This window comes from Hyalella azteca, unplaced genomic scaffold, assembly GCF_000764305.2.
Source record: "Hyalella azteca isolate HAZT.00-mixed unplaced genomic scaffold, Hazt_2.0.2 contig4307, whole genome shotgun sequence".
Lineage (NCBI taxonomy): Eukaryota > Metazoa > Arthropoda > Malacostraca > Amphipoda > Hyalellidae > Hyalella > Hyalella azteca.
Window position 1 is genome coordinate 113,288 of NW_025934527.1, and position 21,869 is coordinate 135,156.

Here is a 21,869-nt window from a genome sequence, read left to right on the forward strand (position 1 = left end):
GCTGAGTTTACTACCGATACTACGGCCCATGTTCTCACAGGCAGTACATTCTACGCTCAGGTGTATACGCTGCCTCGAACTAATGAACCTGAACGTGTTTTTTTCCTTGACCGTACGGGACCTCAGAACCGGATTGCCGGCGCACCAAACACCACGCATTGCCAAACGATGCCGCAACTCCTGCTATTCTGAGATCCATGTCTGCTTCTAATTCTGGTTGCAAAGTCATGGCCCTTGTTGCGTAAATAATACAGTAATCTCTTTGACTTTACACTTACATAGTATGATAGTCATAACCGAGCTGTTTCTTTAATTCTTTTTCTGTTCTACGTCATCAGTAGAATATACATATATCTATAGGTGCGACCCCTTCCTCACAAATGAATTGTTATGAAATTCGATCTCGTATATTTTATGTTGCGAAGATATTTTGTAGTTGCCATTACATGCAACCTCTCCTTGACAGGGGCGCTGCAATGTGTGTACGAATTTAGCTGCATTGTAAATATAATGATAATGGATAATATAAATTTTAGTTGATATTTAAAGCGTAACCGGTAGTATTTAGTATTGGAGTGAGCATTGCGTAGCATTGTCGAATCTACTTTCATTCAGTAGCTTGCTATTACGTAAATTGTAATATTCATGATTTATTAAAAATACAAATCCTGTCATGACGATCATTTGAGATGGTTCGCACCACCGGCTTAATGATCGTTTGAAGATGATTTACCATCACCGTCTTAGTGATCTGTCGTCATTAAATGTTCGAAAATCGAAACGGATTTGTCTTGGCATAAATTAAATCCTAGCTTGATTAAACATTTTGAAAATAATCAACGTTAAGCTCAAAGTACACTAAATATTATTAATCAATATGGGTTTTAAAAAGATGATTATTTTTACAGGTGCAATTTAAAAAAATATTTATTTCGTGAACTTGATGTTCACTAATAATAACTCCTGGCTTTTTCTGCCAGTTTGTGGTGACGAAATAATGTATTGGTTATCAATCATATAAGAAGCTAAAGTATTTATGAAATAATGAATTATCGCGTGGCCGTGTTTAATAAACTATAAAAATTGTGTCCATTGATGCAACAACCGCCACCCATCATGGGCAGACGCCGCTACAGGTGAGCCTTAAATTAATGGTTAATCATAGATTCCATGCATTATATTTATATATTGAATATATTGAACGATTTTCGATAAACCAGACATGTCGTCCAAACTTTCGTTCTAAAAAATTGAGTCATATAAAGTAATTTTCTCAATTAGGCAATAATTTTTCATTGTTTATTTTTCGATTGTCTACTATCCGTTATTAAAACTAGACAAATTGACTTATAGGGACAAATTAGGCCCCTTGCTATTCTAGAATAGCAGGGGCCTGACAACTAATGATATATGGGTCTACTATTTTGCTTATTATCAAATTCGTTCAATATAATAAATTTAAAATATTTTTCATTGTATTAGCCCGCAAAATGAAATGCGATGTTCTCAGCAAATCATTTATCACTAAGCGCGATTTAAATGTTGCGTTGCATTTTATTATCATAGAATCGTATGATTATAGCCTCGATTCTAGTAATTAAGCCCCCGCTCGCTGGATAAGATCGAGTGCTACATATTCTCCCGTCCGTGACGAACGATGGCAGGGTGTAGCTCACCGCACCGACCCACCGAATCCTCACACTCGGTACACTTTTGATAACGCAAGCAAGAGACGTCAGCATTAGCCTCAAGAGACATTGTTATCAACGTCTTATGTTGACGTTAATATTAACGTCTTTTCATAATCAACAAACCCCTGCTTCTGTAATACGTCTCGTGTTCACAAAACTCGTGTTCACAAAACCACCACCATACGCCAGCCCCTCTAATACGTCTCGTGTTCACAAGCCACCACCAGTCTCTAAAACTTCTCGCGTTCACAATCCACCACCATACGCCAGCCCCTCTAATACGCCTCGTGTTCGCAAACCACCACCATACGCCAGTCCTAATACGCCTCGTGTTCACAATCACCACCAAACGCGAGCCCCTCCAATACGCCTCGTGTTCACAATCTACTAAACGCCAGCCCCTCTAATACGTCTCGTGTTCCCAAACCACCGCGAAGCGCCAGCCCCTCTAATACGCCTGATGCTCGCAGGCTGAGCGACGTGGTTGCGATGGTATGCACGCCATGCGCGGTGCTCCTGTACGTGCACCTCTCGGTCGTGTCCTACACGGCGGAGAAGGTGCAGCTGCAACAGTCCAGCCTGAGGACCTCCCGAGGGCCCGAACATCCTGAACAACAAATCAGTCGGGAAGAAGGAACAAATCAGTCGGGTGAGTGATCGTCCATAAATGGGAAACTTGGCTTCAAATTCGAAAATAATGGTCTTTAATTAATACAGAATTTTATCCGAAATTCTGCCACTATGTGAACTTGAAATGAAGGGTACTGAATAAACAGATTTTGTTTACTGGATAAGAATGCATTTTAATCTAACATTACAAAAAAAAGCAATGTATTTCCTGTGTGTAAACCTTCTCTGCTCACATTCACCGAGCATCGTTGTTGCATAAAGAACTTGATTTTCGCTTGCCCTGCACTGAAAGTAGAGCTTCAGGATGTACTCAGGATAAAATATGCTTGTAAATTTGTAAAACACGGAGCGATTTCTGTGATTTTCAGTTATTACTTTCTAAGTGTTCTGTGTCGAGTGCCGCTCTTTCCTTGTGCTGTTCATCACGCAAGAGGCTGCATGGCTGCGTGGATGTAGGGGAAAGTGGGGGTACACTAGGTCATGGAGGACAGTGGGACACGTTGGAAATTTTATATTTTAAAGGATAATATTCAACAGCAGTTCACTAGTAATGACACACATGTCAATGCAATGAATGACGTGGCAGAAAAAGGTTTGGTCCCCTTTTTAGGTATATTAAATAATTGACGTGTGAGACGTATCCCACTGTACCTCACTTTCCCCTTGGCTGCACAGCTGAATGATGGCATGGCTGTGTGGCTGTATATCCTTAGTACATGTTTCGGACATGGCAGTTCCGGCCACGATGGATCGCCGCCTCTAACTATAGCGCAAGCTGAAGCACAATGCTATTGCTTGCTTTTCGCCGCTGCTAGAGGTGCATTAGCGGACCATCAAGGATTGTGTCCAAGAACACATCCAGTCATGGTTCACTGCAACATCTATATTGGCCACGTGGATGAGGAAGAGGATAGGGCCGAGTACCGTTCCCTGTGGTACTCCACTCTTCACCCTAGCCTCGCTCGATCTCGAGCCTCCAACAACGATAGCTTGTAGTCTTTCAGTTAGGAAGCTGTGGAACCATGCCAACAAATCACCTCCGACCTACAGTAGTCTTAATTTTCTGAAGAGCACTCCTTGGTCAATTTTGTCCAACGCTCTCGCGAAGTCTAAATACACCACGTTCCAGGCCCCCTCATCCAGCATGGAAGAGGTGGCATTTGGTGGTGATGCTTCCAACTTTTGGGGGTATTCTCCAGTAGCTGAGACAAACAGGAACGATTTCGCCTAAAACCGTGTTGTCTTCTGTTGAAAAGGACAGCTTCCTTTATGTACAGAACCAACCTTCTGCGTACGACCTTCTCAAATGTGATGCTAATGTAACCGGCCTGTAATTTTGGGGTTTGTCTCTCGCCCCTCTTTTGTAGATTCTCAATGATGTTTTCCAGAGCAAATTCAGAAGGACCTCTAGGGCACCAAAATATTTTTCTGTATCACTGCGGGGACTCGATCTGGTCCAGGAGCCGAATAAGTCGATAATTATTGCATACTCCTTTCTAGATCCGGTATTTCAAACTCGATGTTCATCAGCACCCGCCCCCTCCTCCTCCCCGGTAGTACTTGAAGGACTCCAAATTCGTTCTCCTGTCTTCAGTATCAGGGTTCGCTGAATACTTATTCAAACTGTGCTATAGCAGTTCGCACATGCCCTGGTCGTCTCTAATAAGGACGTCGTTATTTCTCGGAGGCCCCACTGCGTCTCTGATTTTGGCTTTTGACATGGGCATATTTGTAGAAATATTTGGGGTTCTCCCGAAAGGCAGCCACAGCTCGCGTCTCCGCTACAGCTCGCGTCTCCGCTACTTGTTGCTCAGCCTCGTGCGAGTCTTGCAGCTGTCATTAAGTATCCTCAAAATCTGCTGCAACCACAATATTTGGGGAAGGTTCACCCAAATTGGCCAACTCTGTTTCTATTCTCTCAAGAGTTTCACTGAATTTTTGCGGATGGCAGTCAGGCGGTACGGAACAGGCACTGTTCGCTATAAATAGTCGGTACACGGAAGAGAGGCACTGATTTTGCCGCGAGGGAGTTTAGAGGGTAGACTATAAAGCCTCCTTTTTTTCTGCCTTGCTGTAGGTCTGCTCGATAATGTTGAGAGCCTTTCATTTCGATTTCTCCATCTTGAATATCCTCTCTTAGATGTGACTCTTGTATAGCCCCGTCGTACAACGCTAACCAGACTACAACACCCTATATAGCATCCAGGTTTAGTTTAGTCTCCATGAAAATTTTTGTACTATGTCGCTTTTCCTGATTAGGCTTCGTGTCAAACGAATTGGTTTGCTACGACGCTTGAACTGTAATGAGGCAGAAAAATGATGACGCGGTCGAATGTCTTAAGATTACCAAGATTTGAGCAGCGAATTGGTTCGAAACCTGCATCTCTTTGTGAAAATTCTGGTCGAAATTGGAAAGATGGTCGGATGGTTGAGAGTCGGCGATAGGCTTTCGTAGCCTTATTAAAACTGACACCACATTATTATTTTATTATGGACGCAATATTATATTATGAGCTTCCATCACTACATCATCCCATGTAATGGTATACGGATGAAATTATTTTGTCCCTATACCATAACATAGCTTGATTTTATTGACCCCGATGCCTTACCATCTTTGATTATCTTCATTGCTAATATTAGAATTTGCGCAACCCAGTAGCTCACCTCTCGCTTCTACCATCCTTTTCTCCACAAACAATCTTCTTTTTCTCAATTCTATCATTTCTTGTCTCTACAACCCAGTTTTCTCTTTTTTCTCTCTTTCCTCTATTCTAAAAACATTGCTTTCCTCTTCTTATCTGCTCAACCCAGTTTTTCTTCTTCTCCTTTCCCATCGCCCATCCCCTATCTCTGCAACTTCGTTCCCAGCACTTGTCCCCGACTTTCCCTTGGGGTTGCCCTCACTCCCAACCTTCATTAATTCTTCCTCCAGAAACACCACGCAGCTTTCTCTAGGTGCGCTGACCTAGCGTTTTGGGTTCCGATGCCAAGAATCAACACATTTCAATTCTAAATTTTTTCATTGAATGGAGAATTTAATTTCTTTACTTGATTTCAGTCTGTGCTGGAATATGTTTAATTTTATTTTGTGTCTCATCTGTTGATTTGTTTTATTTGTTAGCGTTTTATTTTTCAATTGGAAGCCGTTACTCAGATTTAATCCTGTCACTCACTGCGCGCCATACTGCGTGTCTTTTTGCGCTATTAAGTTAGCCACTCAGTGCTCCACTCACTGGACGCCTCTCTCTCCGCCACTCACTGCGACACTCACTGCGACACTCACTGCGACATTTACTGCGACACTCACTGCGACACTCACTGCGACACTCACTGCACCACTCACTGCGCGTCTTATACTTCCACTGTGTAAGGCCACTGATCGCTCACTAACGCACAACTGCTGCCACTAAATTTTTAAATTTTATTCAATCTCTAATCCCACCCACAGGTGAGGCTAGTGAAAACATTCATGAATTAGCAGCCGAAACGAGCGCAACCAGAGACAATATAGCGCATTATTTAAGTCAGACGTTACCGATATTCGAAGCTATTTTCACTAACCGCGCCTGACGTGAAAACCCAACGACGGTTGTAGCCTTGAGTCGGTAACCGCATGGAAAGGTTTGTACTTGACGCGTTCCTTCAGTGATATTGAAAGGGAAATTGATTACCTGTGGCTGGAGACGGACGTTATCAACCGTTGCTTGTAGCTCAAGCAATTTGCTTACACTCCGCGCAACAAAAATGACGGTAAATTGGCGAGGTTTTTCACTGCGTTTGAGCTTGGATTGTGTGGTTAAAGTGTTACCCTTTCGTTTAATTTAAAGCATCGCCATCAAATCTCACATGCTCTTAAATTATTTAATTTACATTTTTAACACCAGCACGTCATTCTACTCCACACTCTACACTCTCACTCTCTCATTCTACCCACTATTCTACACCCTCACTCATTCTCGTTTCACCAATATTATACCTATTAAAAAAAGAACAGCAGACTTGAACGTTGCGAAGAAGGATCGTTAATTTGAACTCCCTCCGAATTATTCAATTTTTCCATGTTAATTCTATTGCTAGTAAAATTAATGTTGTGTGTACCTCTTTTGGGATATTCCAGAATTTCCCCTCTTTCAGTCTCGGTAGAAAATAATGCTCTCGGACTAATCATAAATAATATCCTAATTCAATAAATATTGATAATTATTAAATAATAAATATTCTCATTCATCTCGACACTGTTATTGAAATACATACCTAACTACATCGATCCTTATACAGTCTCACCATATATTCATTCAACTGGAGTACTGCAATACCTACTGATTTTCAACATTGATATAATGGCTGTGATTAAACTTTTAATTTAATTATTGGGTAATAAAATGATTTTCAAGTATTACTTGATCAGTATTATTTTTTTATGATTTGTGAACTTCTATGACATATTTATGCGTTTGTTACCGCGCAAGAAAGGTACCTCCATTCCTGTTTTAGTGATTTGCCCCTCTCCCCTCCCCAGAAAGTCCCCCTCGGTCCCCCCCTGAACATAACCCCGCGGGGGGCGCCGGAGCAGCTGTTGTTCACCCCCATCCTGCAGAGCGGTTCTTCCTCCGTCAAGAACCTCCTTGGCTTCCTTAAAACTGAGAACCACTTTAAGTTGATATCAGAACCACCGCAGAAGACCTTGATCGTCCATATCGATAAGGAAGAAGTCAAGGTATCGAAATAGAATGATAGTTAAATGATGCTGTAACAACATAATGATTAAGATTAAAAATGTTCCGAAATTACTAAATTAGAATTAACATCAGCGGAAGATGACTATTATAATTATCATATTATATTATTATTATTATTATTAACATCAGCGGAAGATTAATTTATCCTGGTTAACTTAACATGACTGCTATGTAGTCGCAGAATAATTGTAAAAGCGGAGGGCAGCAATTTTAAACGTTTAAATTGTGAAAACAACTACAAATAGTGTTTAAATAAATAGTGAAAACAACTATAATGAAAGACAGACTATTGATACTGACATTTTCTTGTGTGTCCTTTCAAAGTGTCAACAGAGGTTTCCCTTGTAATTCTCCCGGAAGGTATTTTTCATTTTATTCTTAGTGGGAGAATAGCAAGGTGTTGCACGGCTGGTAGGAGAAAGTTATATCCAGATTCGATTTTTAATTTTTTAATTAATGTTTATAAATTTAAGTAAAAAGGCGCATACCATTTTTTCTTATTTTGAAACGACTTTCATATGGGAGTGATGATGGCGGGATTCGAGAGAACGGAATTCTAGATGTGCACGATCGAGCTATTTACCTGCTAGTATATAATACATTATACACTCAACACTCATACAATACAATAAATTATTTAATAGTTTGTATTAATTATTTGTTGCGGCGGCAGGCGCGCATCGTGAACACAACCGCCCACATGAGGGGTGCCACTGCCCTCGTCCACTCCTTCGCATACCTCGACTTCCCCAAGTGAGGGGATATTTGGGGGATATCTGGGGCAAGTGAGGGGATATCTGGGGCAAGTGAGGGGATTTTGGGGGGACATTTTCGCCACGTGAGTTGGGATATTCTCGATTTCAAACAGCAACCACTCAAAATGACCAGCGCCTCTCAACTCCTAACCTCTTCTTACCCAGTAAGGTCACACCAACTCACCCTCTAACACCACCTTCCCCCCTAACACCCCGATTTTTCACCCTCTATTACCTCCTCTTCCTAACGCCCCTTCCCCCTAACCCCTTCTCTCTCCCCCCTAACCCCTCATCCCCTAATCCCTTCCCCCCAACCCCTCCTCCCATGCGCAGGTACGGGGGGCGGCAGCCCGTGCAGGTGAGCGTGGTGCGCGAGCCCGTGGACCGCGCGGTTGCGCTCTTCTACCGCGCACGCGCGCCCTACCAGGTCGTCGAGCGCCACGTGCTCTTCCCCGACCTCGAGCTCCCCAAGCGCAACTTCCTCAAGAAGGTCAATTATTGAGACGTAACAAATGTACATCTTGAACGAGTTAAGTGACGAAAATAATGTTAGGCGAATAATTGGCTACGTTTTTTTTGTGTCACGCGCGTTTCCCGGACCACGAGGTCCTCAAGCGCATCTTCCTCAAGAAGATCTGGGTTTGGGTAGTAACAAATGTTGAAAACTCTATTTAAATGTGGTAGAGTTAAGTTTACCTTACCTTAAAGTATAGTATTAATATACCATAAACTTAACTTATTGTAAAAGTTAGGTAGCTAAAATATCCAAACGAAATTTTGTCTTTTTTTTTATTTTGTTGACGTGAACATAGTGCGTGGTTGCAGGGGTTTTTATTCTAGGCTAAAAATCGTAAATCAAGGGTGTATTGAACAATCGTTAGTTAATATTTTTCTTACAGTGCATTAACGCAAGATAAGAACGCACCAATAATAATGATTTTTAATATACATGATGCGTTGAATAAACACTGCACCATAAATTATAATATTAATTATACTAAACAAGTTCTACTCACATCACAGAGCATCGAAGCGTGTCTCGATGACCCACAAGACAAGGAGTGTCGCCGCCACGTCGGCCGCACGCACTTCGGCCACACCATCGAGTTCTTCTGTGGACACCATCCGCAGTGCGCGTGAGTTGACCATCCGCAGTGCGCGTGAGTTGACCATCCGCAGTGCGCGTGAGTTGACCATCCGCAGTGCGCGTGAGTTGACCATCCGCAGTGCGCGTGAGTTGACCATCCGCAGTGCGCGTGAGTTGACCATCCGCAGTGCGCGTGAGTTGACCATCCGCAGTGCGCGTGAGTTGACCATCCGCAGTGCGCGTGAGTTGACCATCCGCAGTGCGCGTGAGTTGACCATCCGCAGTGCGCGTGAGTTGACCATCCGCAGTGCGCGTGAGTTGACCATCCGCAGTGCGCGTGAGTTGACCATCCGCAGTGCGCGTGAGTTGACCATCCGCAGTGCGCGTGAGTTGACCATCCGCAGTGCGCGTGAGTTGACCATCCGCAGTGCGCGTGAGTTGACCATCCGCAGTGCGCGTGAGTTGACCATCCGCAGTGCGCGTGAGTTGACCATCCGCAGTGCGCGTGAGTTGACCATCCGCAGTGCGCGTGAGTTGACCATCCGCAGTGCGCGTGAGTTGACCATCCGCAGTGCGCGTGAGTTGACCATCCGCAGTGCGCGTGAGTTGACCATCCGCAGTGCGCGTGAGTTGACCATCCGCAGTCACTGTAGCGCGGTGGTAGCGAGCACCGAGAGTTCGGCGTCTAAGGCGGTGCATCAGCATTGCGATGGGCAAAGCATAGAATGAAGTCAGGGTACGTGTTTAATAGAGAGGATATTGACTCAGCGTGTAATAAGGACAATATCTAAGCAGGGCTGTCATGTGCACAGCACGGCGTGTAGTAAAGATCCAAGAAGGTCTCAGTGAGACGATGCCAACTGAACTTATTCCAGGGCAAAAAATGTCTTTCAAATTCTCTTGAAAATATGAGGAAATTAACAAAAAAAGGAACCGTGAAGTAAATTGAGGGAACAAAGCTTCGCGTATCTCAAGTAAAAGTTTCATGAATGGCATAAATTTTAATTAAAATATAAATTTCAATAAATAAATTTAATATTTGTGCTGGATTTACATTTTTCTTATTTGATTCATTGATGATGATGGAAGAAAGTTGAGGTTTGCTACTCGAATAAATATGTAATAGCAATTCCCATGTACATTGCAAAGGAAAAAGCGCCTAGCTTTGACCTCCGATTTTTAACTCCTCTGAACTTTCCCCATTGATTTAGTTACTTTTAATGGAATATACTATACCATGATTGTTTTCATTTGATTAATCTTTTAATTTGCCAAATTAACCGAAAATGCTGCTGAATATTACACGATAATTTCTCTGGGCAGGAAGTTCGGGAGCGAATGTATTTCCCAAACTTTCCCTATTCAGCTGTGAGCCCTAGTGGTAAAGATATTACAATTTCTATTTTTATTTGATTTTCATGTTTTTTTGCCAAATGAACTATAAATACTAAATTTTTCACTACAATTTCGGTGGTCAGGAAGTTTGGGAGCGCAGAGGCGCTGGCGCTGGCCAAGCGTCACGTGGAGAAGAGCTACGCCGTCGTGGGGCTGCTGGAGGAGTGGCCGCTGACGCTGGCTGTGCTGGAGCGCTACGTGCCACGCTTCTTTGCTAACGTCACGGCTAAGTATTATGGTGAGGGCGGTGAGGCTATGGATGGTGTGGTGAGGCCATGGGTGGTGTGGTGAGGCCATGGATGGTGTGGTGAGGACATGGGGGGTGTGGTGAGGCCATGGAGTGAGGCCGTGGGTGGTGTGGTGAGGCCATGGGTGGTGTGGTGAGGCCATGGGTGGTGTGGTGAGGCGATGGGTGGTGTGGTGGGGCCATGGGTGGTGTTGTGAGGCTATGGGTGGTGTGGTGGTGCTATAAGTAGCATCAAGTCTCTGTATTAAAAAGTATACTAAAACCAATATGATGCACTAACTGTAAACATTCAAACATTTTCAAATTTTAATGTACGGTACCGTACTCTAAAATATAATATAACCTACTAAAACCTATGGATTTAGAAAAAAGCCGCGCTGTTGCTCTAACGAACTCTTGAATGTAAAATTACGTAATATTTCCCACAATTTTTAAATACAAAAATAGTAGTTTATTAATCATTGTCATTAAAGGTATGAATATTTGTTCTCAGATAAGATCCACGGCAAGCAGTTCTTCATGAACAAGAACTTCTACAAGCCGAAGGTGGCGCCATGGGTGCGAGCTGAGATCGCGCGCAACATGACCGTCGAGGTCGCCTTCTACAACTTCCTCAAGGAGAGGTTGAAGCGACAGTATGCCGCGCTGTTCAGGGCAAACGATTAAAAAATTTTGTATTTAGAAATGTTAAAAGTGATGAGCGTTGTAGAATTTCATCAAGGAGAGGTTGAAGCGACAGTATGCCGCGCTGTTTAAGGCAAACGAATATACTTTAACCTCCGTGCAAATGTCGCTGAAAAAACGTTTGAGAGACGCGAATTCAACGTTTAAACGCTTAATCAACATTAATTTAGCGTCAGATATATGACCGGTTGTTCAGAGGTTTTATGAGTCATTACTAGTTTTAAGAAGTTATGTATTTAAGGTAGTCAGTTATTTAATTTATTCAATTTCACTATCGGCTTTAAGATGGTTGAAAGGGATTTAAAACATCCTCGAAACGCAAACGGGATTAAATTAAGTCTTTTTTTTTTCAAATCAGTTGAATACGTAATTCCAGGTCCATATCTGTTTTTATGATAGAAATTTGGAAGCAGCAAACCATCACATGCCAGTAAACGTTTCACTGTCAGGGCCCTCGCCTCTGCAAAAATAATATAATGTTGAAAATAAAATTTTTATCAATGAAAAAGTTATCGATGGTATGAAGCCTCAATGTTTCAATCGGGAGTGTGCAGTAATTTGAGTCACCGATGAATCTTTACTCAACGTTTCATCATACTATACTGTTGAGAATCAATACACATCGGAACGCTGATCCGATTGAGAAACGTTTAGCAGCACAACGTGAACGTTTCGTGTCGGGAAACGCTGCTTTGTGAGCTTGCCATTTTCGTTACTTTTAATATTATGTTGTTATCGTTTTCCTTTGGTATCACAGATACCATCGTCACGTTTTTAGTTAGCTCGTCTGAGTAACATGTGGTCGCAATTCGTGTGTAACTATAATGCCACGTTTGTAAATTTTAAATTTACTCTCCGTACACATCTATCACGCACGCTTTTATAAAATGTCTTGATTTTAATTCATTCTGAAACATTTTTCATCAATAATTATTGTCTACCTTTCTAATTTTATTTCTCATAGATTTTGCATAACCTTGTCACATTACTATCTTCTTCATCATTCACTGTTAAATTTATAGTGAGTATTCGAGCATGTATACACACTTCGGAAACGCTTTAAAACCTAAGATTTCCGACGAAAAGTAAACTTCACTATCAAATTTCACAGCGCTTTCTTTGGCAATGAGCTCTGGGCTCTTCCTCCAGATATTCGTTACATTACAGAACTTATCTAATATAATCTAAAATTATGAAGCTTGTAGTTTCGAATAGTATAAGTATTATTATACTACAATTGTATAATAATACTACTTAGTATAGAATAGAATAGTATTGTAGTATATATTATATCGAAGTATAATTTGTGCAAAATTATGGCTACCTGTGAATTCATGCAGCAATGAATTCACAATGGTATGCTGGTACGTTCTATAAGTGCCACTTCGTCCTGAGGCCGGCTATTGAAACGAACCACAATAAAATACAATTTTATTGGCCGGTAAAATGTACGTCAGATACCTAAAACAATCAGTCTTGCGATAGTTTGTTCGAGGGAAATATTTACAACAAAGCAATAACAAAGAATAAGTTAGAAGCCAGTACACAGTTGTAAAAACAATCAATGGGATAAATCTATCGTATGTTGGTATTTGTGATATCTCCATGTTTATTCGAAAAACTTCGAGTGCGCTACCCATCATGTTGATTTCCAGGTGCAGTACTAGGTTCATCACATTTTCATATCTACTAGTTGGTGCTTATTAATATAGTACGCATACGGAGGCTAAAGATTCAGATGACCTCTGAATTAGTTCATAGTAGTTCTAGTTGAGGCTAGTGCAACAAGTATGATTCGATACCGACAGGGCATTTCGGCCGAAGTCTTATAATATAATTACTAGATCGATTTATTTGTTACATTTTCAACACTTGATACAGTGGTTCCGCTAAGTCGTTTAATTATTGAGGTCAGTAGACCAAGAGTGCGCAGCTTGCTGTTTCATATCATTCACTAGCTTGTAGCACAACCGTACATGACGATATTTCCTAACTTCAAACACCCAATTTTATATTCTATCCAATCACTGTACTTGCACACTAATATTCAAGCTATAGTTTTCATGTTGCCAACTGAAACCTCTTTAGAAGTTCGAAACAAAAATGAAGCAGCCATTCAAGTTCTTAGTCTAAGATGAGCCGAGGAACTGAAAAAATTTATTATCTGAACTAAAACTACATTCCTTACAACCGCGTTTTACAGTTCACTCCTACTCCCTCTGGGACTAACAATCAACAAGAGGGACTGCAATCCAGTTCACCTCAAACCCATCAAAGCAAACACGCTGAACTAAACTTAAAGAATAGCAGGCTACATATTTAGCTAAAGCTATGAAGAAAGGAACAACATTTTTAGACCTTCTTGGACTTGCCGGCCTTCTTAGGGGACTTGTAGGCGCCCATGAAGAGGATGTTCTTCGTGACGTTGTCGTGGATGATGAACAGGAACGGGTGGTTGCACTCGAACTTCGAGGGGCCGGCTGGGCGCGCAGATCTGGTGACAACAACGCTGTCTTAGATCACATAGCAATGTAACAACGGACTAAATTGTTAATGCTACAGGTTTGGGAATCTTGTTATGAGGTAACTAGAAAATTGTTGGAGTGCACATAGCCGTAAATACAGAGAGTGATCAAGTGTACGCGGAGAAGCAAATAAGAGAATGACGTAGTGATATGTACACAGGGATGCAGTTCCCGAAATTAGACAACGTACACACTGAACAGAATTAAAATGTATACAGTACTGAATGGTATGGATTATAGGCCGTGCTGTTGTAGAGCCAGGACTCACCTGAAGGAGATGAGGGCGGTGGCGGCAGCGGCTTCTGTGCCCTCCTCCGACACCTCGACGAAGGCCTTGTGAATGCTCTTGCCCACGCTGAGCGGCTCGTCGGCGGAGAAGTCGGTCAGGTTGGCCAGCGAGCGGTCGAACAAGTCAGTCACGCCCATCTTCGTCAGTGCCTGCAAGTGAATTTGGTTGTTAGTGTTAAATATCGGGGAGACTATTATATGTACAGTATGTGGACATGAGATTATACTTTTAGAATTCTTTACTAATGATTAGTACTTCTGGAACGCAACCAAGAAAAAGAAAACTAAGCGGGTAATGGAATGTTAGGATACAAAGTAAATCGAAAATTTATATAAGCTTGGTCACGTTGCATAATTTTACAACGTTATAATCGTAACCAGTGTAGTTAGGTACATAAGTACATATTCAGTGTGACAAGTGTTAAATAACTTAGACAACTGAAAATTACAAAAAAATTCAACTCACATCCATAAGTTCGTCGCCAACCGATTGTTCGAGCGAGAACTTAGGCAGCGAGACTTCGACTTCGTTGCGCCAGAGGTCGGCGATGGCGTTGCCGAGAGTGGTGGAGTTGAGGCGCCCCACCATCGCGTCGAAGCCCTTATCGCCCGAGATGAAGGGCGGCAGCAGGATGATCATGGAGATGGACTCCCCCGTGTAGGGAAGCTCCAACACGTGCGCGCCGAGCTCCTCTGACTTCGCTGAAAATTAAAAAAAACAGTCAGAATACGACGACACAATTCAGTTTGTAAACGGGGCACGAAAAAGGTGTACTAAAAAATTGAATAGGATAAAATTGAGCAGTATTTATTTGATGCGTTCAGGCATGTCCAAAGTTTGAGTTTCCGGTGAGTAACTTGCATTTATAGAAAAAAATTATGGCTGGTGTAGGGGGATCCGGGTGTGTCAGAGTGAATGCTAATTACATGGCGTCAGTTAACGACTTCGAAAAAGACAATAGTTCTATTCTATATAAATTCTAATCGATTGTTCCCGAACGAACACAAATTCACAATTCGTTGGCAGACATCCATGTAATAAAGTTGAGATGATTGCAATACAGTCTACTTAAATAGCTACCGTAATGAAATAATTTGAACTAAATCGCACCCAGTCATACTTGTATCATGCTAACAGCCAGACTTTATTGTCATATATACCTTCAAAAACATTATATATACAATTTAGCATTATTGATAAGAAATTTATTAAAATCAAAACATGTAGTTCTCTAAAAAGACGAATATTACTAAAAAAATAAATTATTATGATTACAAGGATTAAAACACAACGCTGTACTGAAATCCCGTGTAAAAGAATGTGACGTACAATACTCATTCAAGCACAATGCAACACTGGAACAGAAGAATTTAGACTCACTGTGCCTGAAGTTGCCCTTCTGCACCATCATGTCGACGAAGGCGATGTCAGTGTCGTTGGTGTAGAAGAGGCGTTTGAGAGTCTTGTCCTTCTTGAACTGGTAGAGCCACGTGCCCTTGAAGAACGCAGCGTTGGCGAGCACCATGTTGCTGTTGGACAGATCCCCTGACGTCACCAGGTCTTTGATGTGGCCTTTGGTTGTGTCCGATACCCACTTGTTGATTTGAGACGCCATTGAAGCCTGAACAAAACAAAAGAGTGTTCATGTTACCAATAAAGAAAACAAATGAGAAAGTGGTTACGTTTACAAATAAGTACCGGAAATGCTTATTTTTCAAAATATCCGTTTGACATAATACGCCAACTGCTCCCAAATAACTTGAGTTGTTTTTTATTGTTTTATAATGTTTAAATTTAACACACCGGTGTAATAGAAATGGTCAATTGATTCATACTTTAATATGGTAGAATGAAGATGGAGAATGTAAATTTTATTGAATAATAGCGTTGATTTAAGAGACTTGCTGAATACTTTCAAATACCACAATTCTTTGAATTCTTAAGCTTGAAATACATGTTGTGTGTGAAAAGCAAACGGAAGTTCTTGCCAAAAAACACTTGATACTTGCACCTAGCGCTGAACAACTACATAATATAAATAAACTGAGCTCATACTTCGCTATATTAACTGCGAGAAGCACTGAATGCATCCTTCATGCATCCTGCGAGGCAGCATCCTTTCAACATCGCCACATCCTGTCACCCTGGCCACGGCTTGCATGTCAATGCGACGATGCGACGTACAGCGTCACTTCATAAACCGGGCATTTTGTCTACGAATACTTGACTATATTAATCATCATTTATGATGTTTGTACTTACATGCCTTTCGACAATAGTTGCTGTCATTTGACAAACCTTTGTTTGCGAAAAGCTTGCTACACTAATCGCCGTCAGTTGACAAACCCTTTGTTTACGAAAACTATTTTAAATTCTATTATAATCTTTTTGACTGAGATTAACATTTCCTGAACAATGGCTCACAACGTCGCCAATGCTATTCGTATCTATAGACATGGTAAAGAGAGTTACTGTCAATAGACCGATGGTTACAGTTTATCGTTATACAGGCATAGTCGTTGGTAAGGTCTACGTTGTGATACGAAGATTGAAGTCCAGACACGGACGAGCGTTGGTCATTCAATTAAGATTTAATTTCATATGCAAACAGCGAGCTAACGAGCCGTAGGCGGTGGCAGTCAGAAATATATAATACTTCTGTTAATGATTCATTTGAAAGACGTGATCAAATACTATAATGATAGAAGAAACAAACACCATGCAATGGTGTGTTGATAAACAGATATAGTAATTTTCGAGATGAAATTCAATCTTATGATTCTAAAAGTTAAATAACATGCAACACAAAAGTGGGAAAATATAGATATATGAAAATTAGATAAAATAAAAATTTGCCGAAAACTTAATTTTTTGTCGAAAGGGAAGTGGGTCAATAATAACAAACCGCATTTGTTTCCAGTCGACTTTTTGCCTATTAAATCACCAATTATAAACCGTGTACCTAATTAACTGGTCAAGACTCACGTCGCTGAGGTCGGCGACGACGAGCTCGCTGCTGAGGACCTTCTCGAGGCAGGGGTTGAGTTTGACGGCTTTGTCGAAGTATGCGCGGTTTGCCAGGTTCAGGGTGTAGTCGCTCTTGTTCAGGCTGCGCATCTTGTAACTAAAACACAGAAAACGGAAATTCGAGAATTTGGTTGTGGGAATATAATTGTCAATAAATCGTTTAGGGAACTTAAAGCCAAGAAAAAAATAAATTTCCAACACGAGAGTAACATTTGTGTAAACGAAAGGATTTCTATTGAAAATATTTTTAAATTTGGTTTTTAATATAATTTATTAATATATTTCAAAAATCGATTTAGATGCAAATTTTTACACTAAATTCAACCACTTTCTAATAAATTACTCACAGGAACTCGAGTTCTCTCCACTTCCTGAGAGTGTCAACTTTATCTTTGACTCCAAGAGCCTGACGAAGTTGTTTTTCAGTGGAGCCTTGAGATCCGAAATACGCCAGGGCCAGAGCACTCCAGATGCTGTATGGCGAGAAGAAGAAATTCTCCGCCTCGTTGTACGGGAAAAGTACTTTGAACAGCGACAAGCTGAAATCCGCGATGCCGGATAGGTCCGTAGATACGGTGTCGGACATGCTGGCGTTGTCATAGAAACAACTTTGTTGCTGGAGCTTTGTTGCTTTGTTCGTCGCAACACTGACGTTGGCGGCCGACGCCATCGCTACTAACGCAAAACCTATTAACAGCTTCATTTTTGAATGATTATACAAGTTATTACACTATAAACCTGAAAAAAATATTCAAGATTGAGAAATATTTAAATGTTTCATTGACAGGATAAGTCAAGATTTAGGGCGTCGACATCATGATCAATAATCACAGGAAATAAATTAGGAGTCAAACCATGAATATAAGAACGAGACTTATTAAGAGACGGATACGCGTCCCACTTGGGGAAGAACAGGAAATGTCTCACGACCCCGACTTGATGACCTCGCAGGGGAATGTTAGTGCAGTCTTTAAGGCCATGGGGCACAGGGACGGTAGTGGCGGCCACTAAGAATCTTTCCATTACTGATCGCCACTAATAATCTTTCCATTTCTAATCGCCACTAAAATTTTTTCCATTACTGATCGCCAGTTCGCCACTAATAATCTTTCTATCACTAATCGCCACTAATAATCTTTCCATTACTGATCGCCACTAATAATCGTATTACTGGCCTCGTTTTTATGCGCTACCGGCAACGGAAAGACACCATGTCTTAACAGTCAAGGAAGGTAGCACGGTAAATAATGATGGTTAGCATGTATTGTTATAGTCATTTGTCAATTAAAAAATCAAACGCCTGATGTTCAGTTAAAGAAAGGGATAAACTGATATTAAGTGAGTAATTTGAGTTACAGAAGAATGTTTGAAGAAATTTCCATGTACGAGAAGGCATTTCCCAAGATTTCATATTGGGGAATAAAAAAGCCCAGAGAGTCAAGGCAGAGCAAAATAAGGAATCAAGGCAGGACAAAAATTTGTGGATTAAGGAAGAATCTATAATAACAATCATAGTATGATTCAAAAATGCCCTTTTGAGGTAACTGATAATAATTAACGACAAAATAGTCGGGATAACTGACAAGATCGCAAGCTGAGTGAAGTCAAGCAAAGTTGAGACAAGGCAAAGCGATGTTAATGCAGCCCAACTGACGCAGCGAGGCAGGAAGCGCTCCTGCCTTTCACCGCTAACTCCTGAGCTACCGGAGCAGAGAAATGGACTTTTGACCAAATGCTGGAGGAACGGAACTAATCCTAACATATCTGTGATAGGTAAACACTTCAACAAATTTTACAATTTTAGTAACATATTAGCTGCACGTAAGATATCAAAAGGTTCTAAATAGTATAACTACATTAGAAGGATAGCACTACCTACACTAGAAAGATAGCACAAGACGATCTTTCTAGAATCTAGATTCTAGAGCAATGCGAGAGGCAAAATTGAGTGCACCTACCTATGAATGCCTTGAAAATTTAAAAATATGTAAACTATTTAAGATCAAATGCAGATTAATTGTAAATAGAAAGAAATGAGCGATCAAAGTCTTGTGGAACCGGTTCCCACATCAGCATGTTAGGTAAAACTGAATAATGTGAAATATGTAGGTGCATCTACAAGTATATACAGGATAGGAAAACTATTTCAACTACATAGAAAAGCTCGTAAGAATTTCAGTATTTTATGAAATCATTATTGGAATACGTGCGTTGAATCGTTAAAGCAAAACCACCATCACGCATCACCAATTGTTAGTGGGTGGAATGAGTCCAAAAAGTGAACGTTAGACTATGAAAATCAGAACAAGGTTGTCAAATACCGGTAAATCAATAAAAATATCTGGATGCCTTTGTATACCTATCATCAATTTACTGCCAACATGAATAGGTCGAACTGTGTGGGGGGAAAGCATGTCCATCAGCATGTCCGAACTGCATCGAACAGTGTTCAAGATAGGGAAAGTGGAAAAGAATGTTTAAAATGTGTAAAATCCGATAGGACTGCCTCTGTGGAAGGGTTTACGCTGAGAATCAAAAGAGAATGTGCGAGTTCGAACTTTTTAATAATTTATTCTAACCACGTAGCCTAATGACATCAACGTATTAATTCAACTACACAGGTTAAGCCGTACACAAAAACGTTTATTTTTGATGGAAAATACGAGCATGTCAACAATCATTGAACTTGGTGAACTAGGACCAAGGCAGAAGTGCGAGCGCGAATTTTTTTAAAGGAAATATTGCGCTTAACCCATAGATAAGAAGATTCATACTAATAACATAATATGAGAACAACAAAGCAAAAAAAAAATCCCTTACAACGAGAGTTATCAGCAGAAATTATTTTGATATTCCAATGTCAAACCTAATCGTGGCAAAAAGAAGAAACCTCTGACTTAAAATTATCATTTTAATCACGCCTACTAATTTTCATGTTTCCATAAAAACATTAATACTTATAATAATCCTTTGAGAAATGTTAAAGGAAATTGATGACGCTGGTTGTCGCATGAAAATTTAGATCGATTCAAGGTCGAAGTTGCGCGACATTTGATGCTATATCATCAGTACCCGGTATATCAGTATATGTACACCGTTGGTTACTCAACGTTTTTAATTCGTCGCCCAGAATTCAACATGCCACAATAACATTACCCTTACATACACTTCGTCAAGTTACTTACACACACGCAGAGTGATTTATTTCACCCGTCAATTATCCAAGTAAGAATTAAATTACCATATGAAGTAATTTTACCTTAGTTTTGAAGGTAATTAACCAAGTCAACGACTCAAACATGACCGAGAAAATCTAGTAACGTTAGTCTGCATCCTTGAGACGCGGCCATGTCGCTCAGACCAGCCAGCGCTCGACCACTTCATGCTTTACTTTCACCACCAACACCTTCACGACACCCACAAGGATGAATGGTAAAACGCCCACATATCACGAGCAAGGAAATACTGATTAGTATTCGTAGAGTGATAAGTAGAAGAATGATAATTAGTTATGGTAAATACTTTATAAACGAAGTAACCAAAAACCGGAGGTTCCAGATGAATTGTACTGATAATACTTCACGGCCATCAGACTTGCTTCAATATAGCAAATTATTTATGTAGATGACATATTGAAATCTACCATATTATCAATCAAACTGAAACTATAAAAATGTAGACAAGACATATAAACTAAGTCTAGAATCTGATAGGATGCACGCAGGGCGACATCAGTCTAGCCACACAGTACGCTCACCAAACACTGACTGACTCATGGAGGCGAGCCCGGTCCTTTTATAGGCCTCTGCACCATTGAATCTACCTGGATTTTCCCCGAACAAAATATCATAATATTCCATGGCAATTCACCGGGACAACAGCTGATTTGCATTGCATTGCAAAATTTACAGCAGAGCCCATGTATATGTAAAGAGACTGTATATGTAAAGAGACTGTATCTGTAAAGAGACTGTATATGTAAAGAGACTGTATCTGTAAAGAGACTGTATATGTAAAGAGACTGTATCTGTAAAGAGATTGTATCTCTAACGAGATGGTCTCCCAGATAATATATAGGATCAATATAGTGGAACACTACTCTAATCCCTCACCTATCGTACGTGTTTTTACATCCCTCTACCTCGACCGCGAATGATGAAATCCGTGATGGAGAATTATATTGTATTTTTCCCCATTTTTTCTTATTTTAACTGATAATAACCTTACTACACTCTTACTGCCGATCGAGTTCCACAGGTGTTTTAAATCTGCCGATAACTTCCTCAGATACCCACGAACCGACGAAGATTCGCAAATGATTTTTCTCATTAATATTTTTCGAAAACCCGGGATGAAGAAAAATCGCGTTAGGTGCAAAGACAACATCGACAAACCTTGTAGAAAAAGCCAAACTGTAGGAAATTCAAGCATATGGAGCACGGTAATAAAATCAGCAACAAAAAAAATTTGTTGACGTTTCTGTCACGGAGATAATTATTAAGCAACGCGGGATGACACGCAGCTACTTCAATGAAAAAAAATGTCTACAATATAACTTGACCACAATCTGCCGTCGCGGTTACACGGCATACGGAGCCCAGCTAAATGGCCTGTAATGTTTTTCATGCTTCTAATACAGACAAAAGTCACCTCAAGCCCTAATCCTACAATAAAAATGCTATCTGTTTGTAAAGCTTGACTGAGACAAAGGATATTTCCATTCATGTATCTATGCTTTTTTTCCATTGTGGCAGGCAGGTTTGAGTTTAGCCTACAAAACCGCAGGTTTAAGACCGT

At 40.7% G+C, this 21,869-nt stretch overlaps 2 protein-coding genes across 2 annotated transcripts; one reads left to right on the forward strand and one right to left on the reverse strand.

The window, feature by feature from the left end:
- The first annotated feature begins 906 nt into the window (after positions 1–906).
- LOC108679999 (heparan sulfate 2-O-sulfotransferase pipe-like) lies at positions 907–11,581 on the forward strand. Its single transcript, XM_047879947.1, has 8 exons — positions 907–1,136; positions 2,162–2,340; positions 6,794–7,041; positions 7,737–7,816; positions 8,152–8,308; positions 8,842–8,954; positions 10,384–10,538; positions 11,041–11,581. The coding sequence occupies exons 1-8, from the start codon at positions 1,096–1,098 to the stop codon at positions 11,211–11,213; spliced, it is 1,146 nt and encodes a 381-aa protein (XP_047735903.1). The 5' UTR covers positions 907–1,095; the 3' UTR covers positions 11,214–11,581.
- Positions 11,582–12,648: 1,067 nt separating this feature from the next.
- On the reverse strand, positions 12,649–17,812 carry LOC108680009 (serine protease inhibitor 88Ea). Its single transcript, XM_018168764.1, has 6 exons — positions 17,420–17,812; positions 17,031–17,169; positions 15,426–15,666; positions 14,511–14,746; positions 14,025–14,194; positions 12,649–13,725 (listed from the first exon to the last, which is right to left on the reverse strand). Exons 1-6 carry the CDS (start codon positions 17,773–17,775, stop codon positions 13,584–13,586), a joined length of 1,284 nt encoding a protein of 427 aa, XP_018024253.1. The 5' UTR covers positions 17,776–17,812; the 3' UTR covers positions 12,649–13,583.
- Positions 17,813–21,869: the final 4,057 nt, after the last annotated feature.

Bases quoted from the DNA above. Each gene is read 5' to 3' on its own strand.
- LOC108679999 (XM_047879947.1), top strand. From the start codon at position 1,096: ATGCAACAACCGCCACCCATCATGGGCAGACGCCGCTACAG. The intron at 1,137-2,161 runs GTGAGCCTTAAA...TGATGCTCGCAG, and splicing joins ATGGGCAGACGCCGCTACAG to GCTGAGCGACGTGGTTGCGA. The intron at 7,817-8,151 runs GTGAGGGGATAT...TCCCATGCGCAG, and splicing joins GCATACCTCGACTTCCCCAA to GTACGGGGGGCGGCAGCCCG.
- LOC108680009 (XM_018168764.1), bottom strand. From the start codon at position 17,775: ATGAAGCTGTTAATAGGTTTTGCGTTAGTAGCGATGGCGTCGGCCGCC. The intron at 17,170-17,419 runs GTGAGTAATTTA...TCTGTGTTTTAG, and splicing joins TGGAGAGAACTCGAGTTCCT to TTACAAGATGCGCAGCCTGA. The intron at 14,747-15,425 runs GTGAGTCTAAAT...TTTAATTTTCAG, and splicing joins GAAGGGCAACTTCAGGCACA to CGAAGTCAGAGGAGCTCGGC.